Below are 25,103 nucleotides of genomic sequence, written 5' to 3'. Positions count from 1 at the left end.
TAAATACCGATTTTTTTTCTGCGGTGCAGGAGAAATACTGCCAAAAGTGCTATAATAAACCGCGACGGTGGATTTAAAAAACCGGCGGCGCTCCGAGCCCACAATTCAGAGCGGAAAAACCCCCCAATGTGTAAAGTGTATTCTTCCAAGCATCTATAAAAGGCCGTATACCTAGGAAACAAATACTCACGAACACCTAACAAAGATTTGCTTCTGTAGAATACTTTACAATACTTCCGCGATGGCTGGAGAGGTTGGCAAGTGGGGTAGTTCCTTCAAACGTTCTTGGGCTTTAATCCCACTGGTATGAGAACATTCATAGTACTTGGCTTCTTTTTGTGAAACTCATGGTTAATACTTGTTCTTCTATATGAACTTCATGGCTATTCTCTTAAAAAAAACTCCATGGCTTTTCTCATTTCTTGGTTCTTGTCCTTCCACCTACAACTATTGCTTACCTGAGCGGAAACTAGATCTGCGAGGTTATCATCTGCTTAAGCTTTTTTTTTTAGGGATTCATCTTACTTAAGCTTAGTGCAACAAAGACATCCTTCCGCATATGTGGGTATGTGATCTCCACAATAGATCTATGTAGTGGTACGGTACTCTTTTGGAAGAGGAGGATTACCCCCCGGTCTCTTGGCATAGGCGTGAGTTCAAAAGTAATTTTAATGATTTTTGTCTTACAATTAAATTCTGTTTCGTACGATATAGATATCTTCCTATGCCTGTAAGGCGCAGATTTGAAAAGTAGATCTAACTGATTTTATTGTTTATGTTTCATTTCTGTATATTACAGATATCATCCTGCACGTGTCAGGCATGCGAGATCTCTTTCTTTAGATAACAATGAAAACTAGATCTTCATAATTTTTCATCTTGTAATTGAAGATTTTGTTCCGTACAAGATGGATATCCTCCGACGTGTGTTTTAGGCATGAATTCAAAAAGTAAATATAATTTTATTTTATCTTGTAATTAGGAATCCGCTCCGTACAATATTAGTGTCCTTTCACCTGTGTAAGGTGTGCTCTAAAAATACATCTATGCAGATTTTAATATATAATTTGGCTTCTGCTCCGTACATCACAGATATCTCCCCACATGTGTGAGGCAGTGGCGAGTCAAAGAACTCCCTTTTGTCGTATGATCCTATGTTGTTTTTCTGGTCACCGTGTGTTAGATCTACCCATGGAATTGTTTTTCTGGTCACCGTGTGTTAGATCTACCCATGGAATGTCACGACAAATGTTGTCGTTAGATGAGCCCAAAGGCGATCTGTTAGCGGGATGTTCACGACAAATTATATCTTTAGATTAGTGAAAACCCTCGAAATCTTGACTTATTACCTGTGCAACAAATGTTATCGTTAGACGAGTTGAAACACAATGCAACGCCGCTTGTCGAGGCCTCGTCAGCCTAAAAGACAGTTTAATTTATCCGCAAAAAAAAGACACTTTAATTTAATATTTATGCATTTTCTATTTTACTTTTTACATGTTCCAAAAAAAAATCTGACGTCACACTTTTATTGCACTTGCACGCATGCAGGTCGCCCATGGAATCATCGTGGTCGTAGTGGGTCTGGCTTACTCTTTCATCTCGTCGCACATAAATGATGATGCCGTGAGCGCCATGGACGCGTCGCTGGCGCACGTCGCCGCCGGCGTGCAGCCTCTAATGGAAGCCAACCGCTTCGCCGCCGTCGTCGCGCACTCTCTGCAGATCCCCAGCAACGAATCATCTTATTTCCGATACGTAATTAACCAAGAACCTTTGGGTTAATTAAATTATGCATTTTTTCTATGTAAAACGTGATTAGTTTCATCACGTATATGCACTTCCTTTTTGAACCACAATTATTTCCTTACTTTAAATAACAAATCTTAATTACTAGCCGGGCCGACCCGGTAACTGGTTATTGTGTATGATTCTGTTCTGATTTTCGTCGTAATGCGAGCATTGATATGAATATACGCATGCATATACAAGCAAATAATTTTTGCGTGCATTTTTTTTATGTAGGACACGTCCAAGATAACATAGCAACACGTACTACGTGCAAATATACATCTAACATTTACGTATATGTTTGACCTGACAGGTGGGACCATACATGGTCATGGCGTTGGCCATGCAGCCGCAGCTGGCCGAGATATCATACACCAGCGTGGACGGCGCCGCGTTGACGTACTACCGCGGCGAGAACGGCCAGCCGAGAGCCAAGTTCGGGAGCCAGAGCGGCGAATGGCACACCCAGGCCGTTGATCCGGTGAACGGCCGTCCCACCGGCCGCCCTGACCCAGCGGCGAGTCCGGAGCACCTACCCAACGCGACGCAGGTCCTCGCCGACGCCAAGAGCGGCTCGCCCGCGGCCCTCGGGTCCGGGTGGGTCAGCTCCAACGTCCAGATGGTGGTCTTCTCCGCGCCTGTCGGTGACACTGCGGGCGTGGTCTTCGCAGCGGTCCCCGTCGACGTCCTGGCGACCGCCAGCCAGGGCAACGCCGCCGCCGATCCCGTCGCGCGGACGTACTACGCGATCACCGACAAGCGCGACGGCGGCGCCCCGCCGGTTTACAAGCCTTTGGACGGCGGGAAGCCCGGCCAGCACGACGCGAAGCTGATGAAGGCCTTTCCCTCGGAGACCGAATGCACCGCGTCCGCCATTGGCGCGCCCGGCAAGCTCGTGCTCCGCGCCGTCGGGGCGGACCAAGTCGCGTGCACGAGCTTCGACCTCTCCGGAGTGAACCTGGTAACGCGTCCATCTAGCATCGATCACAGGCCATCCATATATGCATACGTACACCAACGTGCACACAGCCTATCTAACGTAATTCCTCTGCATTATTTTTGTCAAGAACTAATCCCAGCATGTAATATTTCTTCCAAGTTTGCTGTTTATACATTAAAAAGCAACGGATAATGAAAAAAGGTTAGATGAGCTAAGGGGACTTTGGCAAAAAAAAACTAATAAAACGTTTTTTTGTTTTGGCGACCTCAATAAACATCCTTCCGACTTGGAGTGAGGAAAAAAAAACAGGGATCGCTCCTAGCTATTGACAGTACGTACACAATCTTGCTTCCTTCCTTTCGCATGTAAAAAAACTGAAAACTTTCCAAATCAAGGGATCCCAAAATTAGGAAGAAAATCTTAATGGAGAGTACAAAGTCTTCTTCTTCCTCTTCTTCCCCAAAGCAAGATTTCTCCTTCTGTTCTTCCCCAAACGGAGCTCTGGCACAAAACTGTGGTGAGCTCGATCGTCTCCTACGTACTTTTCTTGCATCTGCTAGTGTCGTGCATGCATATCACCGGTTGTCGTTCATGGATATCTCCCATCAGTTCTTTTGCAATTTATTTACAGCGTATGAACGAGCGCTGGTTTGAAACTGATCTCCCATCTGCTAGTGCAATTAGGATATCTCCCATCTGCTAGTGTACTTTTATTGAAACTGATCTTGCCATCCGTCGCCTATGAACGAGCGCTGGTTTGATAATTCTCCGACCAGGCCGGGCGGCGCCTCGCGCGCCATAGAAACAGTCTTTTTTTTCGATAAAGGCCATGGAAACAACCTGACGTACAGCCTCTTGTAAAAAACAATTATTTTCTTCGTAGTATAGCACGCATATGCATGTTTGAGAATTTTTATCGGGACGGCTGACAAGTATCTCCGGTTGTATTTCTTCTTGTTTTTCAGGGAGTTCGTCTTGTGGTCAGCGACTGGAGCGGGGCAGCCGAGGTCCGGCGAATGGGGGTGGCCATGGTGAGCGTCGTGTGCGCGGTCGTGGCGATCGCGACGCTGGTGTGCATCCTTATGGCACGGGCGCTGTGGCGGGCCGGGGCGCGGGAGGCGGCTCTAGAGGCTGACCTGGTGAGGCAGAAGGAGGCGCTCCAGCAAGCGGAGCGCAAGAGCATGAACAAGAGCAATGCCTTCGCCCGCGCCAGCCACGACATCCGCTCCTCACTCGCTGCCGTCGTTGGACTCATCGACGTTTCCCGGGTAGAGGCCGAGAGCAACGCCAATCTCACCTATAACCTCGACCAGATGAACATTGGCACAAACAAGCTCTTGGGTCAGTCTGCATCCATGCCCTACGTACCATGCATGACAATACCATGAATAGCTTGCGCTACCTTTTAGTAGATCTATCCGTACTTGGCAATTTAGCTAATGTCATCATAGCATTTATAAAATTGCATGTCATAGAAGTAAAGTTTCTGTAAATAATTTAATTACAGTCTTAGGTGTAGGGTATGCAATATCCCAGATGTTATACATTTAAGGTATCAAATTTGCTCATAAAATTTAAAATATGCAAGAAATCAATCTCTGTTTGGTAAAGAAATAGCATTTTATTTGTACAAGAAATAAAGTTTAGGATAGTTCAAATCGAATTGTCAGATATCACTATGTTAGCAGCCAGTAAACTTATAAAGTTTCAATATTTCTATCTATTTTGCTGCTGGGCAAATTTTGTCACATTTACGCATCATGTTTTTTGTGCGCATCTTTGAGTGCATAAAGCAAAAAAGTTTATTATTTCCGAAAAAATGAACTTTATACCATATTTGTGTTCTCAACTGAGCATATGTTGACTCATCATCCATGTTTATACATGTGTGTGTACATGCAGATATACTTAACACGATACTGGACATGGGCAAGGTGGAGTCCGGGAAGATGCAGCTAGAGGAGGTGGAGTTCAGGATGGCAGACGTCCTTGAGGAATCCATGGACCTGGCCAACGTCGTCGGCATGTCAAGAGGCGTCGAAGTGATCTGGGACCCTTGTGATTTCTCCGTGCTCCGGTGCACCGCCACCATGGGCGACTGCAAGCGTATCAAACAAATCCTTGACAACCTACTCGGCAACGCCATCAAGTTCACACACGACGGCCACGTCATGCTTCGAGCATGGGCCAACCGTCCCATCATGAGGAGCTCCATAATCAGCACCCCATCGAGGTTCACCCTCCGTCGCCGCACGGGTGGGATCTTTCGGCGGCTGCTTGGAAGGAAGGAGAACCGTTCGGAACAAAATAGCCGAATGTCATTACAAAATGATCCCAATTCGGTCGAGTTCTACTTCGAGGTGGTTGACACTGGTGTGGGCATACCCCAGGAAAAGAGGGAGTCTGTGTTTGAGAACTACGTTCAAGTGAAGGAAGGGCATGGTGGCACCGGGCTCGGACTTGGAATTGTGCAATCCTTTGTAAGTGATCTCATCTTTTTTCATCCATGTTAAAATCTTGTCAAGTGCATCAACGTTAACTAGCCGTAACTGTATTCTTCATGGGTAGGATGTGTGTGTGTTCGTGTTTGTTTGTTTGGAAAAGAAAATTATATTTTTCACTAATGTTTTCGTTTTTTCTTGTTTACTTATAGTTTTGTTCTGTTGTTGTTGATGTAAACATAGGTTCGTCTGATGGGAGGAGAAATTAGCATCAAGGACAAGGAGCCAGGAGAAGCGGGGACGTGCTTCGGCTTCAACATCTTCCTCAAGGTCAGCGAGGCGTCGGAGGTGGAAGAGGACCTCGAGCAAGGGAGGACGCCGCCGTCGGTGTTCAGGGAGCCCGCCTGCTTCAAGGGCGGGCACTGCGTCCTCCTCGCCCACGGCGACGAGACCCGCCGGATCCTGTACACGTGGATGGAGAGCCTCGGGATGAAGGTCTGGCCCGTCACGCGCCCCGAGTTCCTCGTCCCGACCCTCGAGAAGGCGCGCTCCGCCGCCGGCGCCTCGCCGTTGAGGTCGGCGTCGACGTCGTCGCTGCATGGCGTCGGCAGCGGCGACTCCAACATTACGACGGACCGGTGCTTCAGCTCCAAGGAGATGGTCAGCCACCTGCGGAACAGCAGCGGCATGGCCGGCAGCCACGGCGGGCACCTCCACCTCTTCGGCCTGCTCGTCATCGTCGACGTCTCCGGCGGGAGGCTCGACGAGGTCGCCCCCGAGGCGGCCAGCTTGGCGAGGATCAAGCAGCAGGCGCCGTGCAGGATCGTCTGCCTGACGGACCTCAAGACCCCCTCCGAGGATCTGAGGAGGTTCAGTGAGGCGGCGAGCATCGACCTCAACCTGCGCAAGCCCATCCACGGCTCCCGGCTGCACAAGCTACTCCAGGTCATGAGAGACCTCCATGCCAACCCGTTTACGCAGCAGCAGCCGCAGCAGCTCGGTACAGCCATGAAAGAACTGCCGGCTGCTGATGAGACCTCTGCGGCTGAGGCGTCTGAGATCACGCCCGCGGCGGAGGCGTCTTCTGAAATCACGCCCGCGGCGGAGGCGTCTGAAATCACGCCGGCAGCGCCGACGCCGGCGCCCCAGGGAGCGGCCAATGCTGGAGAGGGCAAGCCGCTGGAGGGGATGCGCATGCTGCTGGTGGACGACACCACGCTGCTGCAGGTAGTCCAGAAGCAGATACTGACCAATTACGGGGCAACCGTGGAGGTCGCCACGGATGGCGCCATGGCCGTGGCCATGTTTACAAAGGCTCTTGAGAGCGCAAATGGCGTCTCAGAGAGCCATGTGGACACAGTGGCCATGCCCTACGACGTCATCTTCATGGATTGCCAGGTACATTTCTCCAGCAAACAACGTGCCAAGCACATCAGCCCCATCTCTCTTGTTCCTGAAGATGATTTAATCTGACGTTGCTGACAATTCGATCTTCTTTGTTTCAGATGCCAGTGATGAATGGGTATGATGCGACGAGGCGCATCCGGGAGGAAGAAAGCCGCTACGGCATCCGCACCCCGATCATCGCGCTCACCGCTCATTCCGCGGAGGAGGGGCTGCAGGAGTCCATGGAGGCAGGGATGGATCTTCACCTGACCAAGCCAATACCCAAGCCGACAATCGCACAGATTGTTCTTGACCTCTGCAACCAAGTTAATAACTGATCGCGGAGATTCTTCGTTCCCTGTTCCCTGTTCCCCGGTCACATGATCAAATATCAAGATAGGTGTAGGTGGTTTTTCAGCCAGCGAATGCAGTTGTCATCCTAGTCACTGAAAACCCGCCTACATCTCGAGTTTTGATCATGCGACCAGGGGCATTATCGTAGTTTGTAGCATTTAGCAGCAGCAGCTGAACTTTGTTGTTGTATCAAGATCAGGTCAGGTTTATTTCCAGAATTACTCTTGGACAATGTATTGTCAATTTTGAATTTCCAGAAACAATTATGGTTAAGTTTTGAGTTCCAGAGTTGGTGTTTTCAGAGTTCTTTTTTTTCCGGAGTTTGTGTTTGGGTCTGTCTAGCACACATCTAGATGTGACATAGTTATGTCACATCTAACCTGATAAGCACTATGTTTGTGGTCTATTTTTTTTGTCCCGGCTTTTTTTTTATTTCTTGTTGCTGTGTAGTTATTTTTAGAAGGTTAGATGTGACATCATTAAAAAACATCTAGACGTGAATTAGACAAACTGTTTGTGTTTTCAGAGCATGTGATTAGACGCCATATATTTGCTTCCATTGCCCATTCTCTGGAGAAAGAAAGTACAGATTCCTACAAGCTATGAAATCCCTGGCTAGCTACCTTGTATATCTAGTAGTGTACACAAGCATAGCTGATAAATACCCATAGGAATAACTGTACAGTCTCCTCTAGGTCTGCAGTGGACTTGCCTAAATACTAGTACTATCTCTCATATGCACGCACCAAGTGGGAAAAGTTCACACCCGAGGTCATTTTCATTGAATGGCACTTCGTCGTTCTCCTGCGTTGAAATCAGAAAAAGGGTTCAGAAGAAACACCATTGAAAATCTAGGAACATAGGGTTTACTTAGCTTCGATCAGTGCAAACGATTTGAAAGGAAATATGCCTATCCGAAATAGTGAAATTTTGAGGGGGGAAGAGTAAAGTCAAGCATAACTGAGGTTCTTACCACTTTTATTATAGAATTGAGAAGACCATCAAAGTTGCAGCTGCTGGAATTGAACCCACCCTGCAGCTTTGGAACTCCCAAATCATACATATCGGTCTGCTCAGGAACAATGGCACCACCATCATAGCTAAAACCATCATTGTTCAGTCTATGGTCTTGTCTCATTCCATCCATTCTATGTCTGGAGTTGCTTGCAGCCCCAAACTCGAGGTATTTTGAATGTCTTTCGGTATCATGAGGAAGGGGCAGAATTGTACTGCCAGAGGAACTAGCTCTACATTTGGCATTGCTGGCTACTATAAGGCTCTCAGAAGGACAAACACTAACACCCATTCTTTCCGAAAATATCCCCTTTTGGTCCATCTCATGTTCTCCAGCCACAAAGCTAGCGTCAAGTTTTGTCGCGCCAACTCGATCGAACGGGATGTGCAACGGTAACTTGTCAACAGAAAACCCATCACTGATTGGAAGAGCACACCGCTGAGATATACAAGAATCCCGGAAATCGGCGGAAACTCCGACAGACCTTTCAAGCAGCCCTGAACTTGCAGTTGGTATTCCTATTGATGGATGGGCTCCAACTTTGATGTGTGTAGTGCATTCCAAAAGATCTTCTGGTGGCAATGAACTGCTTGTAACTCTTTGGAGTGTGCCAGACATAGTGTTAGCCAGAGCACCCCCGGAAAAGACAGAGCACAGGTCATTGGTTTCTTGATGGATCCACTTCTGCTGGAGCTGAGGCTGCCCAAGCGACGATGAGGTCAAGCCTTGCGATAAATCTGCCTGTTGGTTGTCTTGTAAGCTCACAATGTGGAACTTATCGGTATCGCCGGCGCAATGACTTACTGCGCCGTTGCTGCTAGAACACTGGTTTGCCTTGGGAGAAGCAAGGTCCTGAAGCCCAAATGCTGCTGCACCAGCACTACTCAGCAGTCCATGTGGATTGAAAGATGGAAGAGCAGCAGAAGGGGCAAAGGGTTGATGATAACTATGAAGTCCTTCAAATGCTCCCATGTGCAAGAAGGGGTCTCTGCCTCCAAAAGCAGCAGCAATGCTGGCTTGCTGTGATGCCACGGCACTTAGCCGTCTGAGGTATAGCCTGTACTTCTGCATTGGCATACAAAGTAACCTGATTAGACATGGAGGAACTTATGTAATCATCAGAATTCTGAAACATGAGATATGCAGTCTTAAGATAACTGCTTCCTGGTTTGGCATGGAGATTCTTGCTAAACTGGTACATAAAAGCACTCCAGGATATAGAAAAGGCTGATGGATTTTCTTAACCTTTTAATGTAGGCTTGTTAATAAATTTTCTATTTGTGGATTCATTGACATGCAAAGCTTTTGCATTTCTCTAAAAAATATTTCAGTCTACATATGTAGTGCTGTAATCTGGACAGGGTGGTGTCAGTGTCTTCCTTCTAGCAGTTTTACAGAAGTGAAACAATGTAGCCAAAATACTACAATAAAGTCAGCAGTACATACCAAAACACCACATTAAACATGTACAGCAGTACATACCAAAATACAACATTAACTTGTACAGCAGTGCATGCCAAAATACTGTAGTAAACTTGTACAGCAGTATTACCTAATTACTCTGCATTAAACCTGTACAACAGTACATACTAATTTGAGCATTTTATACCTGTGTAGTTAGATATAATCTACTAGCCTACATGGTTGGGGGAATAATCAGATATTTGTATTAGATATCTCCTTCAGGTTTTCTGAAAGATTCAGTATAACTGAACTGAATGTTTCTTTGTTTTCAGACCAACTGAACATATTCAACTTGTCAAGAAAAAGGAAGAAATGTGAAGGTGAAACTATGTAGCCGCAAAATTAAACTACTTAACTCATTTTGCACGAACACCAGGAACATGTTAACTTATTTGTTGAAAGAGTTCTGCTCTGCAACACCATGATATCAAATTAAGCTCTGCTCTGCAACTAATAGGTGTGTCGATACCAAATACAGTAAGGGGATAAGGACTCTGTTATAAGTTGGCCCTCTTAATTCGACACAGGAAAATAAGGCCATTTGCAGATAATTTTACCAAAAGTTCTGTAAAAGTTTTTCTTCCTGTGACCAATGAAAGAGATAACACAGGTAAAGGTGACGATGGAAGTAAATGCCATGTCGCTATACCTGCAGATGGCTCGCAACATTTTCCCTGGTGAGCTTCTCCACGTTCATAAGCTCGAGTATTCTTTTGGGCACAGCCTCTGCAAACAGCAGCAAGAGAAAGGACACGAGCATAAATGGGTATGCTGTAGCCTGCAAGAACATTTAACATAAAGCAAAAGGCAACGTGGGGAGGTGTTTTTTTTCTTTCTTACTGTCGATCCCGAGCTGGTTGACGGCGGCGACGAACTTCCGGTGCAGCTCCACTGACCACACCACCCTCGGCCTCTTCGACCCCGCGGCGTCGTCGTTGTCCTCGCCTTCGTCTTCCTCCTCGCTGTGCGGCTCCTTCCTCTTCTTGCCGGCCCTGTTGCTCTGGTCACACGACCTGTGGCTGTCACACGTCGCCTGGCCGAGCCGGTGGTACGAGTCGGCGCTCGGCGGCTTGCTGATCTCCTTGCAGAGATCAAGGTTACTGTTCGGCTCGCGGTTGCTGAACTTCCTCCTGACGACGTGCTGCCACACGTTCCTGAGCTCTTCGATCCGGACCGGCTTCAGGAGGTAATCGCAGGCGCCATGGGTTATCCCCTTGAGCACGGATTTCGTCTCCCCGTTCACCGATAACACTACACAATTGAATGGTAAGTATCTCATTAACATCCATATTTCAACACAGTGACTGAAAGCAGCATGAGAGCATGACTCAACAACAAAGTGCCCAAAAAAATCAATGAAGGAAGTTGCGAGCTTACTGATGACAGGGAGGTCCATTTCGAGCCCCACGAGCTCGAGGAGCTTGAAGCCGTCCATGTCGGGCATGTGGACGTCGCTGATGACCAGGTCAAACATGTCCTTGTTCTCCCTTAACAGCCTCAGTGCAGTGGCAGCCTGGTTGGTGGTTGTTACTGTTCAAGAGACAGCAAGCAGGGGCTCTTATATCAGTTTACAGTTGTTGTTGAAACTTGAAAGAAGAGGATGCATAATAACTATCATTCTCGAAAAGAAAAAAATATATATCGCATCGCATTGCAAGAGTGTTAAAATTTATGTCTGTGATATGCATTTCAGAACATGGCAGATTGTTTTATACTACTCTGCATGTGAAAACTCTTGCAGCTTCAGAAGCATTGAAGCAAGAGTAATTAGTACAGTGCAGATAGCAGAGCAAACTCGCTGGAACAGCATCAGATGACTGATAAGTGAAACCACAATTGACTAGCTGCAGGTGACATGACTAACAAGTGACAACAGAATGAAGTTTCTTATAATGAAGTGCAAGCAGGCACTGACCATGGTACTGGCAGCGGCGTAGGAGGACCTCGAGAACCTTGAGGCAGACGGGGTCGTCGTCGACGGCGAGGACCCGCATGCCGACGGGGAACTGGTCCCTCTCCCTTTCCCTCTCCATCATCCCCTTCCTGGCCTCCATCATCATGGCGTCCAAGAGCATCCCAATTCGCGCCAATTCAGAGCAACTTGACAACAGCTTGTGAACTAGCACCTCCTACCAAACCCTAAGGACAAAACTTCCCAATAGACCCAATCCCCAGCAAGAACGAGGCCTAGCTGGGCACAACCGAGCCAACTCTGAGAAGCTTAAGAGCAAGAAGAAAGGGAGCTTTCCCCGAGCGGTCGACACCAACACCACCTGAACACAACAGAAGGGAAAGCTAGAGCCGCCCCAAACAACCAAGAACCGAAATTACTCCGGGAACAAGAGAGGAAAAAACTGCAGGTGGATTTGGATTCTGGCACGCCGGCGGAGACGAGACGGGACGGGGGGAGAAGGCCTTCAGGAACGAACCCGCCGCGGCGCCTCCGTCATTATTGAGGCCGGGAAGGGAGAGGTTGGGAAAGCAAAAGGCCAAAGGAGAGCAAGGACACAAAACAGAGAGTGGGAAAGGAAAGGCAGAGGCGGACAGCGACACTCCGGGTGCCCAAGCGAGCAAGCAAGCCCTGCCTGCCCGTACGCTCAGCTCAGCCACACCGCAGCAAGCAACCGACGCGGGCAAAGGTAGAAGACGACGAGGGGGAAGAGGTGGAGGAGGAGGAAGCAGCCAAACCACCGCAGCAGCAGCAGCAGCAGCAGCGCGCTTGGTGAGGTGGGAGGGGTGTTGTTTGGGGAGGTGGAAGGGGCGAGCAGAGCGGAGCGAGATGGCGATGGAAAGCAAAGTTTTGGACTGTTGGTGGCCGATTTATAGGGGTCAGTCATCGGAGTGGGAGTGCTCGCTGCGTTCGCATATGGTGCAAGACTACATGAGGAGGAGCCCGTGGGACCCACCTGCCAGAACCCTCCGATGGCATGGCAGTTGGGGGTGCTTGCTTGCTTGCTCCGGTTGTTTTTCCATTCCTGGTGATTTGATTTTTGCAGCATTGTTTTTTATTTTCACATTTTACTGTGGGGTGAACTGAAATAAAAAATGCAGAATGGTGATGTATGTGAGGGAGATAATATATGCTACTCTCTCTATAAACTAATGTAATTGAACTGCGAACAACGTCTTATATTAATGTACGGAGCTAGTACTGTTGTCGAGTGGTCATGGGGAGAAAGCCATGAGCGTTTGAACCAATTTCTTAATTTTGTTTGTGGATTGTCTTGTATGCCATTTTTTTCGACAAAGGGTGTATTTTATTGGCTCAGCATGGAGCATCGAGAGGATACAAACCCAAAGAACACACACCCGGCCTCTGGGATGCACACAGCCAACACCAACACACGCAAAAACACACCGACAAATAGCAAAGTCATATAAGACCCAAGCTATGCGTAGGCGAGGAAGAAAAAAAAACAAAGCAATCAGATCTGTGATCGGCAAACTACAACAATAACTACAACAATAACCATATCCGCACCAACCATCTCATGATACCACATGGACGACGAGATTCTTCAACAGCAACGCCTTCAGGAAGGGAGCGATACTCAAGCATCGCCGTCACTGGATCCAACCACCAAGGCCAGAATCTAGGTTTTCACCCTGAAGAATCAATCCGAGCATATCCGAACAATGCCTTCAACAAGGTAACGACGTAAAATAAACATCGCCATTGCCAGGTCAGACCTAGGCTTTCACCCCGAAGCTCAAGACCAGGTGCTCGAGTAGCACCACCATCGAAGTCACTTGAGTATTGTCGCCACCACTTTTCCACGATCCCAGCAGCTACATACAATGTCGTCGTCGCCGCGCAACCATTCCTCTGCGTCAAGTTGTCGTCCATAATTTGCATCTCACTATCGAAATCAACCATTCGATCTTAAGAGATAAACACACCCAAAGATCTTTGGTGACCACGCAATTGTGGAGCCGTAGAAGGTCACAAAGCACACTCTGCAATCACCCCCACTTGGCCGACCGGATCTTAGATCACCACCACCATTTGTGGACCGTAGCGTTGCCGGCCGGTCAACGCCCGCGCGAAAGTCCAGCTCCTCACCACCACAGTCCATCTCCGAGCAGAGAGCCCGATGCATGCTGGCCCTGCGCCAAATCCGGCCGGATCTGGCCCGGAACCATGATCGGCTCCCACACAGACGTCCGCGCAACAGCACCCGAGCCCAGCATGAGGGAGCCCCGGCGCCATCGGCACCACACACCCACGCAGCCACGAGGACGCCCGCCCGCAGCAGCACGCTTCACGGCTCGGCGCCGCTTCGTTCCCCGTCTGGCCATGCTTTGCCACTGTTATGCCATGACACACAGTGTCGGATACCTCGCTGATGCTGCAACCTGCTTTGGACGATCGCGCGGGTGAGTGCAATGCGCCGCCACCGTTGTTTCCAGATCGCCATCACGCTGCTACCATCAGCTATTGCGTGATTGCGTATGGCCGCAGCTGAGCACAAAGCGCCGCTCACCGTTGTTACTGCTTTTTATTCCGCCATCATGCAGCTGCTGATTATTCATGCATCTACCCTTCTTGCCGCCGTCGCTGCCGAGGATGGCCTCCATGGAACCACCCGGATCCTCGCCGCCACCATGGCTGCTCAGGCTTTGCTCGGCAGCAGCATCCGGCAGCGGCGAGGAGAGGAAAATCGGATCGGGAGGACCAGAAATTTTAGATCGCGATTGCCTCCCGTGTCGCCCGTCCGGACGACGCGGGGGCAGTTTTCCTTAGTAGGATTTAGAGCATAATTGGTTTGCTGCTAAAAATTGGCATGCCAATGATTGGCATTGTGCTAAATATTGGCAACTACTTGGTTGGCTACGAGTTATTTTGCCTCTCTCACATAAAGTTGCCAATAGTTGGCAAGTCTTGGTATTGCCAATAGTTGACAGTGCCAACATTTGGCAAGTCAAATATTGGTAGCAAATCAATTATGCTCTTAATCCGCTCTTGTATGCCATTGAAAGGTGCTCTCTGCTCGCCGAGTGCTACTTTGGGCTCAGCACAGTATATATAATATGGTGCTGCACTTTGTCTGGCTAAAAACGTCAAGCTAATCATGCTGTTGTTAGGTGACTTGGAAGCACTCCGTTGGTGTCGTGGGATGCACACAACATGAAACTACTATAAATAAAAGTTCAATAATAATTACCCCGCAGAATAAAGTTCAATGATGATTACTCTACTGTACTAAAAATATTAGTGTTCTAAAACATCTTATATTTGTTTGCGGAGTGAGTATTTTAAAACTCTCGGGCATCACAGTTGATTTTGTCATGCCATTACCCAATTGATCTTCCTCCCACCGATTTAATTTAGAGTTCAACTAGTATAATTGCTTTTAGTATAATCGCTTTTTTGCCTTTTGCGGGGAAGTATAATCACTATATGTGAGTACACATCATAGACCCTATATGTACACATCATACCTATGTAACTTGTTTCATCCGCATCTCCCAAATTCCTATGTGGCAGCTCTTACAAAAGGTTGAACCTCAAAGAAGATACCTTTTTTAAACCTTGTTCTACGGTATTTTCCATTTCTCTAACATGAATAACTAAAGTTCAGAGTTCAACTAGTCAGATCAGGGAAGCACCCACTAATTGAGAGAGCTCAGAGTTCAGAGTTCAACTGGTCAAATCAGGGAAGCAATCACATGAATAACATGAATAACTAAAGTTCAGAGTTCAGAGTTCAACCCAATTCTTGACTTTGGCCCTATGCTTGACCAACAGCAGATCCTGTTTGGGCTCAATCTTCCAGGAAAGAAGGCTTGGCACTTCATTTCTGAAAATTTTGTCATTTCTCTGCATCCATATATTCCAGCAGTTGTTTGGAGAAATTGAGAACCAACACTGTCGACCAAAAGTCAGTCCATAGCAGATGCCGCAATGACACTGACCGCCCAAATGAATTTTCCAGGGTCAAGGCGAGGACTAGGAACGGTTTAATTAAGCACAAACTTGTCTGAAATTGAGGTTCAGAGATCATCATCAATTCAACCTGGATCAAATTCATTTTCAAGAAACAAAACGCCTGATCAGCGCCAGGCAAAATAAATAAAGCCTGATCCCATCACAACTCTCATTTAGTTTCCTGCCCGCTCGCTCGCTGCGGCGATATCGGACGTACCTCCCGATAAGGATCCCCACGATCGATCGTGGTCTGCAGTCACATTCGTACGCCGCACGCGTAATCTCCATCAATCAAATTAAGACGGGAATCCGCACGCAGCAAACGGAACAATAGTAATTAAGCTCGACGCAGCCGGTGCGTACTACGCAGTAGTACCGTGGTACGAGCGGATGCCAATACTTTAGCATCGATCCCTACTGCCTGCCTGCTGCCGAACTCGATGATAATCCTAATTAAACTGCTCGTACATGCTGATTTCCTGTAGCATTTGCCACGGCCTTAAAATATACCCCTGTTTTAGGGCATTGGTTCCTCGTTTTAGGGCTCAATACACCTGTAAAATATACCCCTGTCCACGCATTGGTTCCTCGTTTTAGGGCCCAATACAACTGTAAAATATACCCCTGTAAAATAAAAACGGATGGGCCTGTTGTTGGTGCTTGGCATGTTATTTTTGGGCTATAAGTTTTACACTGGTTTTCTCGTTTACACCCGTATCAGGCCGGTATCCGATACAGACCAGAGGCCGTCGTTTTTCCCCACCTCGCCTCTCGCTCGAGACCTAGATCGAGTTGCGCCGCCGGGAGGCGCCGGCGCTGGTGTCCACGAGGTGGTCAAGCAACGGCGTTCGCGACGGCGACGTGGTGAGGCGCAGAAGACGGTGGCCACGACGGGGGTTAGGCGCGCCGACGACGGCGACTCATTCCTGGCCGCGACGGTGACGGCGACTCGCTCCTGGCCGCGACAGTGACGGCGACTCGCTCCTGGCCGCGACGGCGACGTTGGCCGGCAGCCGTGACCTGACCGTGACGGCGAATCGCTCATCCTCCTCTGCTCCACCAAGGTATCCTCCCTCCTCCTCCTCCTCCTCCTCCTCTGCCATCCCTCCCCGCCCCTTCCCCGTTCAACCGGCGGCGGAGTACTCCTTGGCGACGTGGCCGTCCTGCTTGGTCATGATTAGCCCGAACCCTCCTGCCAGTTAACAGCTGCTGCCAAAGTTTCACAAGAATTCAGTTTGTTAGCTGCTGTCGAAGTTCAGATTGATGTAAACCTAGAAATACTGATAAACAAACAGATGAACAATGGTCCAATGATTTGTTTATGAACAGGGTCCAATAAACTTCCATGGGTTTATGAATAGTTCATCTGTTTTCTTTGTCCAGTTGTGCAAATAGAATGCTAACTAAGCTGGGCCTGTTTGATAAGTTATATAACTGCAGCACCTATTATTGCTACTGATATCATTGGCTCATTGCTGCCTTTGTGCAATGCAGAACTGTTAAGAGTGATTTGGAGGATTCAAGATTCTGTGAAGCTCTTTTGACATTTAAAGCTCAGAACTGAAGGTACTTAATAAACTCAAAAGCATTCAGTCCAGCTTGTGTGTGTGTCACTGATTTATTCTTCATTGTTTTGCGCATGTGCTTGTCTATATACATCTATACTCAACTGTTACATCAATCAATAAAAGTATGGTAATATCTTTTCATGTTACACTAATCTCGTTATCTTGATGTGCTAGTGCTCCTTTTATTCCAATGTCATAACATAGATTATATATACTACTGTGTTTACTTTGAAGGAGAGTTGCGGTATTTATTTTGTAATCTCTTCTCGCTAGATAATGGATACGAGTAACCATGATGATGGATATGAGTCATGTACTGATTCTGAGGAGGAGGAGGAGGAGGAGGAGGAGATGATGTTTCTTGTCTTCCCAACAATATATTGTATATCTTCTAGGAGGGAAAAGATTCCAGTGAACACATCCATTCTTACGGGAGCTAAGTATATCCGAGAAATATTGGATGGCCACCCTCAACGGTGCCTTGATATTCTTAGGATGGAATCCCATATCTTCCAACTTCTATGTGACCATCTTAGATCCAATAATCTTCTAAAAAATTCAAAAGGAGTCAGTGTTGAAGAGCAACTAGGGATGTTTATGTACATGCTATCTAGGAATGCGAGTTATCGTACGTTGACTGATAGGTTTCAGCACAGTCCTGAAACGGTGCATAGGCATATCAATGGATGCTTCAACGCTATGAGATCATTGGCATTTGACCTTATCAAGCATAGTTCGCTAGATACTCATTGGAAAATATCAACAAATCCCCAGTTTTGGCCTTTCTTTGAGGTACACGCCATCCCTTGCTATGTACTTTAGGAATTTATATCCTCCCTTAGTATAACACATATAGTAACCACAGCTTGTTTAATGCAGAACTGCCTAGGGGCAATAGATGGGACTCATGTTCCCATGACCATTACATCCAACGAGGCTGCTCCATACAGGAATAGAAAGGAGACCCTCTCCCAAAATGTGATGGTCGCCTGCGACTTCGATCTCAACTTTGTTTATGTGTCAGCTGGTTGGGAGGGGTCTGCCTCAGATGCCGGAGTATTGAAATCTGCTATTCAATCGGGCTTCCATGTACCTCCGGGCAAGTATTATTTGGTTGACGGAGGCTATGCAAACACACCACAGTTTCTAGCTCCGTACCGTGGAGTTCGTTACCATCGAAAAGATTTCGGTAGAGGTGGCTATTGGAAATATGCCCTAGAGGCAATAATAAATAGTTATTATTATATTTCCTTGTTCATGATAATCGTTTATTATCCATGCTAGAATTGTATTGATAGGAAACTCAGATACATGTGTGGATACATAGACAACACCATGTCCCTAGTAAGCCTCTAGTTGACTAGCTCGTTGATCAATAGATGGTTACGGTTTCCTGACCATGGACATTGGATGTCATTGATAACGGGATCACATCATTAGGAGAATGATGTGATGGACAAGACCCAATCCTAAGCATAGCACTAGATCGTGTAGTTCGTATGCTAAAGCTTTTCTAATGTCAAGTATCATTTCCTTAGACCATGAGATTGTGTAACTCCCGGATACCGTAGGAGTGCTTTGGGTGTGCCAAACGTCACAACGTAACTGGGTGGCTATAAAGGTACACTACGGGTATCTCCGAAAGTGTCTGTTGGGTTGGCACGAATCAAGACTGGGATTTGTCACTCCGTGTGACGGAGAGGTATCTCTGGGCCCACTCGGTAGGACATCATCATAATGTGCACAATGTGATCAAGGAGTTATCACGGGATGATGTGTTACGGAACAAGTAAAGAGACTTGCCGGTAACGAGATTGAACAAGGTATCGGGATACCGACGATCGAATCTCGGGCAAGTGTCGTACCGATAGACAAAGGGAATTGTATACGGGATTGATTAAGTCCTTGACATCGTGGTTCATCCGATGAGATCATCGTGGAACATGTGGGAGCCAACATGGGTATCCAGATCCTGCTGTTGGTTATTGACCGGAGAGTCATCTCGGTCATGTCTGCATGTCTCCCGAACCCGTAGGGTCTACACACTTAAGGTTCGGTGACGCTAGGGTTATAGAGATATTAGTATGCGGTAACCCAAAAGTTGTTCGGAGTCCCGGATGAGATCCCGGACGTCACGAGGAGTTCCGGAATGGTCCGGAGGTAAAGAATTATATATAGGAAGTGCTATTTCGGCCATCGGGACAAGTTTCGGGGTCACTGGTATTGTACCGGGACCACCGGAAGGGTCTCGGGGGTCCACCGGGTGGGGCCACCTGCCCCGGGGGGACACATGGTCTGTAGGGGGTGCGCCTTGGCCTATATGGGCCAAGGGCACCAGCCCCAAGAGGCCCATGCGCCAAGAATCAAGGGAGAGGAAGAGTCCTAAAGGGGGAAGGCACCTCCGAGGTGCCTTGGGGAGGAGGGACTCCTCCCTGGCCGCACCCTTCCTTGGAGGAAGGGGCAAGGCTGCGCCCTCCCCCTCTCCCTTGGCCCTATATATAGTGGGGGGAAGGGAAGGCAACCATACCTAAGGCCTGGCGCCTCCCTCTCCCTCCCGTGACACATCTCCCTCCTCCCGCAGCGCTTAGCGAAGCCCTGTTGGAATCCCGCTACTTCCAACACCACGCCGTCGTGTTGTTGGATCTCCATCAACCTCTCCTCTCCCCTTGCTGGATCAAGAAGGAGGAGACGTCGCTGCTCCGTACGTGTGTTGAACGCGGAGGTGCCGTCCGTTCGGCGATAGGATCATCGGTGATTTGGATCACGACGAGTACGACTCCATCAACCCTGTTCTCTTGAACGCTTCCGCGCGCGATCTACAAGGGTATGTAGATCCACTCCTCCCTCGTTGCTAGATGACTCCATAGATTGATCTTGGTGACACGTAGGAAAAATTTTGAATTATTGCTACGTTCCCCAATAGTGGCATCATGAGCTAGGTCTATGCGTAGTTTCTATGCACGAGTAGAACACAAAGTAGTTGTGGGCGTTGATTTTGTTCAATATGCTTACCGTTACTAGTCCAATCTTGATTCGGTGGCATTGTGGGATGAAGCGGCCCGGACCGACCTTACACGTCCTCTTACGTGAGACAGGTTCCACCGACTGACATGCACTATTTGCATGAGGTGGCTAGCGGGTGCCAGTCTCTCCCACTTTAGTCGGATCGGATTCGATGAAAAGGATCCTTATGAAGGGTAAATAGCAATTGGCATATCACGTTGTGGTTTTGCGTAGGTAAGAAACGTTCTTGCTAGAAACCCATAGCAGCCACGTAAAACATGCAAACAACAATTAGAGGACGTCTAACTTGTTTTTGCAGGGTATGCTACGTGATGTGATATGGCCAAAAGGATGTGATGAATGATATATGTGATGTATGAGATTGATCATGTTCTTGTAATAGGAATCACTACTTGCATGTCGATGACGTGACAAGATGATCATGGAGCCCCAAGATGGAGATCAAAGGAGCTATATGATATTGGCCATATCATGTCACTATTTGATTGCATGTGATGTTTATCATGTTTATGCATCTTGTTTACTTAGAATGACGGTAGTAAATAAGATGATCCCTCATTAAAATTTCAAGAAGTGTTCTCCTCTAACTGTGCACCGTTGCTAAAGTTCGTCGTTTCGAAGCACCACGTGATGATCGGGTGTGATAGATCCTTACGTTCACATACAACGGGTGTAAGACAGTTTTACACATGCAAAACACTTAGGGTTAACTTGACGAGCCTAGCATGTGCATAGACATGGCCTCGGAACACAGAAGACCGAAAGGTCGAGCATGAGTCGTATGGTAGATACGATCAACATGAAGATGTTCACCGATGATGATTAGTCCGTCTCACGTGATGATCGGACACGGCCTAGTTGACTCGGATCATGTAATCACTTAGATGACTAGAGGGATGTCTATCTGAGTGGGAGTTCATAAGATGAACTAAATTATCCTGAACATAGTCAAAAGGTCTTCGCAAATTATGTCGTAGCTCGCGCTTTAGTTCTACTGTTTAGATATGTTCCTAGAGAAAATTTAGTTGAAAGTTGATAGTAGCAATTAAGCGGACTAGGTCCGTAAACCGAGGATTGTCCTCATTGCTTCATAGAAGGCTTATGTCCTTAATGCACCGCTCAGTGTGCTGAACCTCGAACGTCGTCTGTGGATGTTGCGAACATCTGACATACACGTTTTGATGACTACATGATAGTTCAGTGCGTAATGCTAAATGGTTTAGAATTGAGGCACCAAAGACGTTTTTGAAACATCGTGAAACATATGAGATGTTTCGAGGGCTGAAATTGGGATTTCAGGCTCGTGCCCACGTCAAGAGGTATAAGACCTCCGACGATTTTCTTGGCCTACAAACTAAGGAGAAAAGCTCAATTATTGAGCTTGTGCTCAGATTGTCTGAGTACAACAATCATTTGAATCGAGTGGGAGTTGATCTTCCAGATGAGATAGTGATGTTTCTCCGAAGTCATTACCACCAAGCTGCTAGAGCTTCGTGATGAACTATGATATATCAGGGACATATATGATGATCCTTGAGACATTCGCGATGTTTGACACCACAAAAGTAGAAATCAAGAAGGAGTATCAATTGTTGATGGTTGAAAAACCACTAGTTTCAAGAAGGGCAAGGGCAAGAAGGGATACTTCATGAAACGGCAATTCAGCTGCTGCTCTAGTGAAGAAACCCAAGGTTGAACCCAAACCCGAGACTAAGTGCTTCTATAATAAGGGGAACAGCCACTGGAGCAGAATTACCCTAGATACTTGGTAGATGAGAAGGCTGGCAAGGTCGATAGAAATATATTGGATATACATTGTGTTGATGTGTACTTTACTAGTACTCCTAGTAGCACCAGGGTATTAGATACCGGTTCGGTTGCTAAGTGTTAGTAACTCGAAATAAAAGCTACGGAATAAACGGAGACTAGCTAAAGGTGAGCTGACGATATGTGTTGGAAGTGTTTCCAATGTTGATATGATCAAGCATCGCACGCTCCCTCTACCATCGAGATTGGTGTTAAACCTAAATAATGGTTATTTGGTGTTTGCGTTGAGCATAGACATGATTGGATTATGCCTATCGCAATACGGTTATTCATTTAAGGAGAATAATCGTTACTCTGTTTATTTGAATGATACCTTCAATGGTCTTACGCCTAAAATGAATGGTTTATTGAATCTCGATCGTAGTGATACACATGTTCATGCCAAAAGATATAAGATAGTAATGATAGTACCACCTACTTGTGGCACTGCCACTTAAGTCATATCGGTATAAAACGCATGAAGAAGCTCCATGTTGATGGATCTTTGGACTCACTCGTTTTTGAAAAGTTTGAGACATGCGAACCATGTCTATTGGTGTATATGCATGAAGAAACTCCATGCAAATGGATCGTTTGGACTCACTTGATTTTGAATCACTTGAGACATGCAAATCATACCACATGGGCAAGATGACTGAAAGCCTCATTTTCAGTAAAATGGAACTAGAAAGCAACTTGTTGGAAGCAATACATTTTGATGTATGCAGTCCAATGAGTGCTGAGGCGTGTAGTAGATATCGTTATGTTCTTACTTCACAGATGATTTGAGTAGATATTGAGTGTATTTACTTGATGAATCACGAGTCTGAATTACTGAAAGGTTCAAGTAATTTCAAGGTGAAGTTGAAAGATCGTCGTGACAAGAGGATAAAATATCTATGATATGATCATAGAGATGAATATCTGAATTACGAGTTTGGCACAAAATTAAGACATTGTGGAAATTGTTTCACAACTAATACAGCCTGGAACACCGTAGTGTGATGGTGTGTCCGAACATCATAACTGCACCCTATTGGATATGATGCATACCATGATGTCTCTTATCGAATTACCACGATAGTTTATGGGTTAGGCATTAGAGACAACCACATTCACTTTAAATAGGGCACCACGTAATTCCGATGAGATGACACCGTATGAACTATGGTTTAGAGAAACCTAAGCTGTCATTTCTTAAAAGTTTGGGGCTGCGACGCTTATGTGAAAAAGTTTCAGGCTGATAAGCTCGAACCCAAAGCGGATAAATGCATCTTCATAGGACACCCAAAACAGTTGGGGGTACCTCCTGTCTCAGATCCGAAAGCAATAAGGGATTGTTTCTAGAATCGGGTCCTTTCTCGAGGAAAAGTTTCTCTCGAAGGAATTGAGTGGGAGGATGGTGGAGACTTGATGAGGTTATTGAACCGTCTCTTCAACTAGTGTGTGGCAGAGCACAGGGAGTTGTTTCTATGGCACCTACACCAATTGAAGTGGAAGCTTATGATAGTGATCATGAAACTTCAGATCAAGTTACTACCAAACCTCGTGGGATGACAAGGATGTGTACTACTTCAGAGTGGTACGTAATCCTGTCTTGGAAGTCATGTTGCTAGACAACAATGAACCTACGAGCCATGGAGAAGAAATGGTGGGCCCGGATTCCGATAAATGGCTCGAGGCCATAAAATCCGAGAGAGGATCCATGTATGAAAACAAAGTGTAGACTTTGGAAGAACTACTTGATGGTCGTGAGGCTGTTGAGTACAGATGGATTTAAAAGGAAGACGGACAATGATGGTAAATGTCACCATTAAGAAAGCTCGACTTGTCGTTAAGAAGTTTCCCGACAAGTTCAAGGAGTTGACTATGGTGAGACTTTCTCACTCGTAGCGATGCTAAGAGTCTGTTGGAATTATATTAGCAATTACTGCATCATTTATGAAATCTTGCAGATAGGATATCAAAAACATTGTTTCCTCGACGATTTTTGAGGAAAGGTTGTATGTGATACAACCGGAAGGTTTTGTCAATCCTGAAAGATGCTAATAAGTATGCAAAGCTCCAACAATCCTTCTGAGGACTGGAGTAAGCATCTCGGAGTTGGAATGTATGCTTTGATGATGATCAAAAGATTTTGGGTGTATACAAAGTTTATGAGAAACTTGTATTTCCAAAGAAGTGAGTGGGAGCACTATAGAATTTCTGATGAATATATGTTGTTGACATGTTGTTAATCAGAAATGACGTAGAATTTCTGGAAAGCATATAGGGTTATTTGGAAAGTGTTTTTCAATGGAAAGCCTGGATTAAGCTACTTGAACATTGAGCATCAAGATCTATAAGGATAGATCAAAACACTTAATGGTACTTTCAAATGAGCACATACCTTGATATGATCTTGAAGGTGTTCAAGATGGATCAGTCAAAGAAGGAGTTCTTGCCTGAGTTGTAAGGTATGAAGTTAAGACTTAAAGCTCGACCACGGAAGAATAGAGAGAAAGGACGAAGGTCGTCCCCTATGCTTAAGACGTAGGCTCTACAGTATGCTATGCTGTGTACCGCACCTGAAGTGTGCCTTGCCATGAGTCAGTCAAGGGGTACAAGAGTGATCTAAGAATGGATCACAGGACAGCGGTCAAAGTTATCCTTAGTAACTAGTGGACTAAGGAATTTTCTCGATTATGGAGGTGGTAAAAGAGTTCGTCGTAAAGGGTTACGCCGATGCAAACTTTGACACCAATCCAGATTATTCTGAGTAGTAAACTGGATTCGTATAGTAGAACAGTTATTTGGAATAGCTCCAAATAGAACGTGGTAGCTACATCTAGGAGATGACATAGAGATTTGTAAAGCACACACGGATCTGAAAGGTTCAGACCCGTTGACTAAAACCTCTCTCACAAGCAACATGATCAAACCCAGAACTCATTGAGTGTTAATCACATAGTGATGTGAACTAGATTATTGACTCTAGTAAACTCTTTGGATGTTGGTCACATGGCGATGTGACCTGTGAGTGTTAATCACATGACGATGTGAACTAGATTATTGACTCTAGTGCAAGTGGGAGACTGTTGGAAATATGCCCTAGAGGCAATAATAAATAGTTATTATTATATTTCCTTGTTCATGATAATCGTTTATTATCCATGCTAGAATTGTATTGATAGGAAACTCAGATACATGTGTGGATACATAGACAACACCATGTCCCTAGTAAGCCTCTAGTTGACTAGCTCGTTGATCAATAGATGGTTACGGTTTCCTGACCATGGACATTGGATGTCATTGATAACGGGATCACATCATTAGGAGAATGATGTGATGGACAAGACCCAATCCTAAGCATAGCACAAGATCGTGTAGTTCGTATGCTAAAGCT

At 46.4% G+C, this 25,103-nt stretch overlaps 2 protein-coding genes across 2 annotated transcripts; one reads left to right on the top strand and one right to left on the bottom strand.

Moving 5' to 3' along the window:
* The first annotated feature begins 206 nt into the window (after positions 1-206).
* LOC125518828 (probable histidine kinase 2) lies at positions 207-7,246 on the top strand. The gene is made up of 7 exons (XM_048683697.1): positions 207-304; positions 1,552-1,758; positions 2,105-2,223; positions 3,693-4,072; positions 4,634-5,211; positions 5,416-6,570; positions 6,678-7,246. Exons 1-7 carry the CDS (start codon positions 242-244, stop codon positions 6,894-6,896), a joined length of 2,721 nt encoding a protein of 906 aa, XP_048539654.1. The 5' UTR covers positions 207-241; the 3' UTR covers positions 6,897-7,246.
* Positions 7,247-7,444: 198 nt separating this feature from the next.
* Positions 7,445-12,187, bottom strand: LOC125518827 (two-component response regulator ORR22-like). Its single transcript, XM_048683696.1, has 6 exons — positions 11,307-12,187; positions 10,769-10,921; positions 10,232-10,642; positions 10,041-10,117; positions 7,886-8,992; positions 7,445-7,716 (listed from the first exon to the last, which is right to left on the bottom strand). Exons 1-6 carry the CDS (start codon positions 11,464-11,466, stop codon positions 7,645-7,647), a joined length of 1,980 nt encoding a protein of 659 aa, XP_048539653.1. The 5' UTR covers positions 11,467-12,187; the 3' UTR covers positions 7,445-7,644.
* Positions 12,188-25,103: the final 12,916 nt, after the last annotated feature.

This window comes from Triticum urartu, chromosome 7 (genome assembly GCF_003073215.2).
Source record: "Triticum urartu cultivar G1812 chromosome 7, Tu2.1, whole genome shotgun sequence".
In the NCBI taxonomy this organism is placed as follows: domain Eukaryota; kingdom Viridiplantae; phylum Streptophyta; class Magnoliopsida; order Poales; family Poaceae; genus Triticum; species Triticum urartu.
Note: the sequence above shows the minus strand (reverse complement) of the source record. Positions and strands in the feature narration are given on the sequence as shown.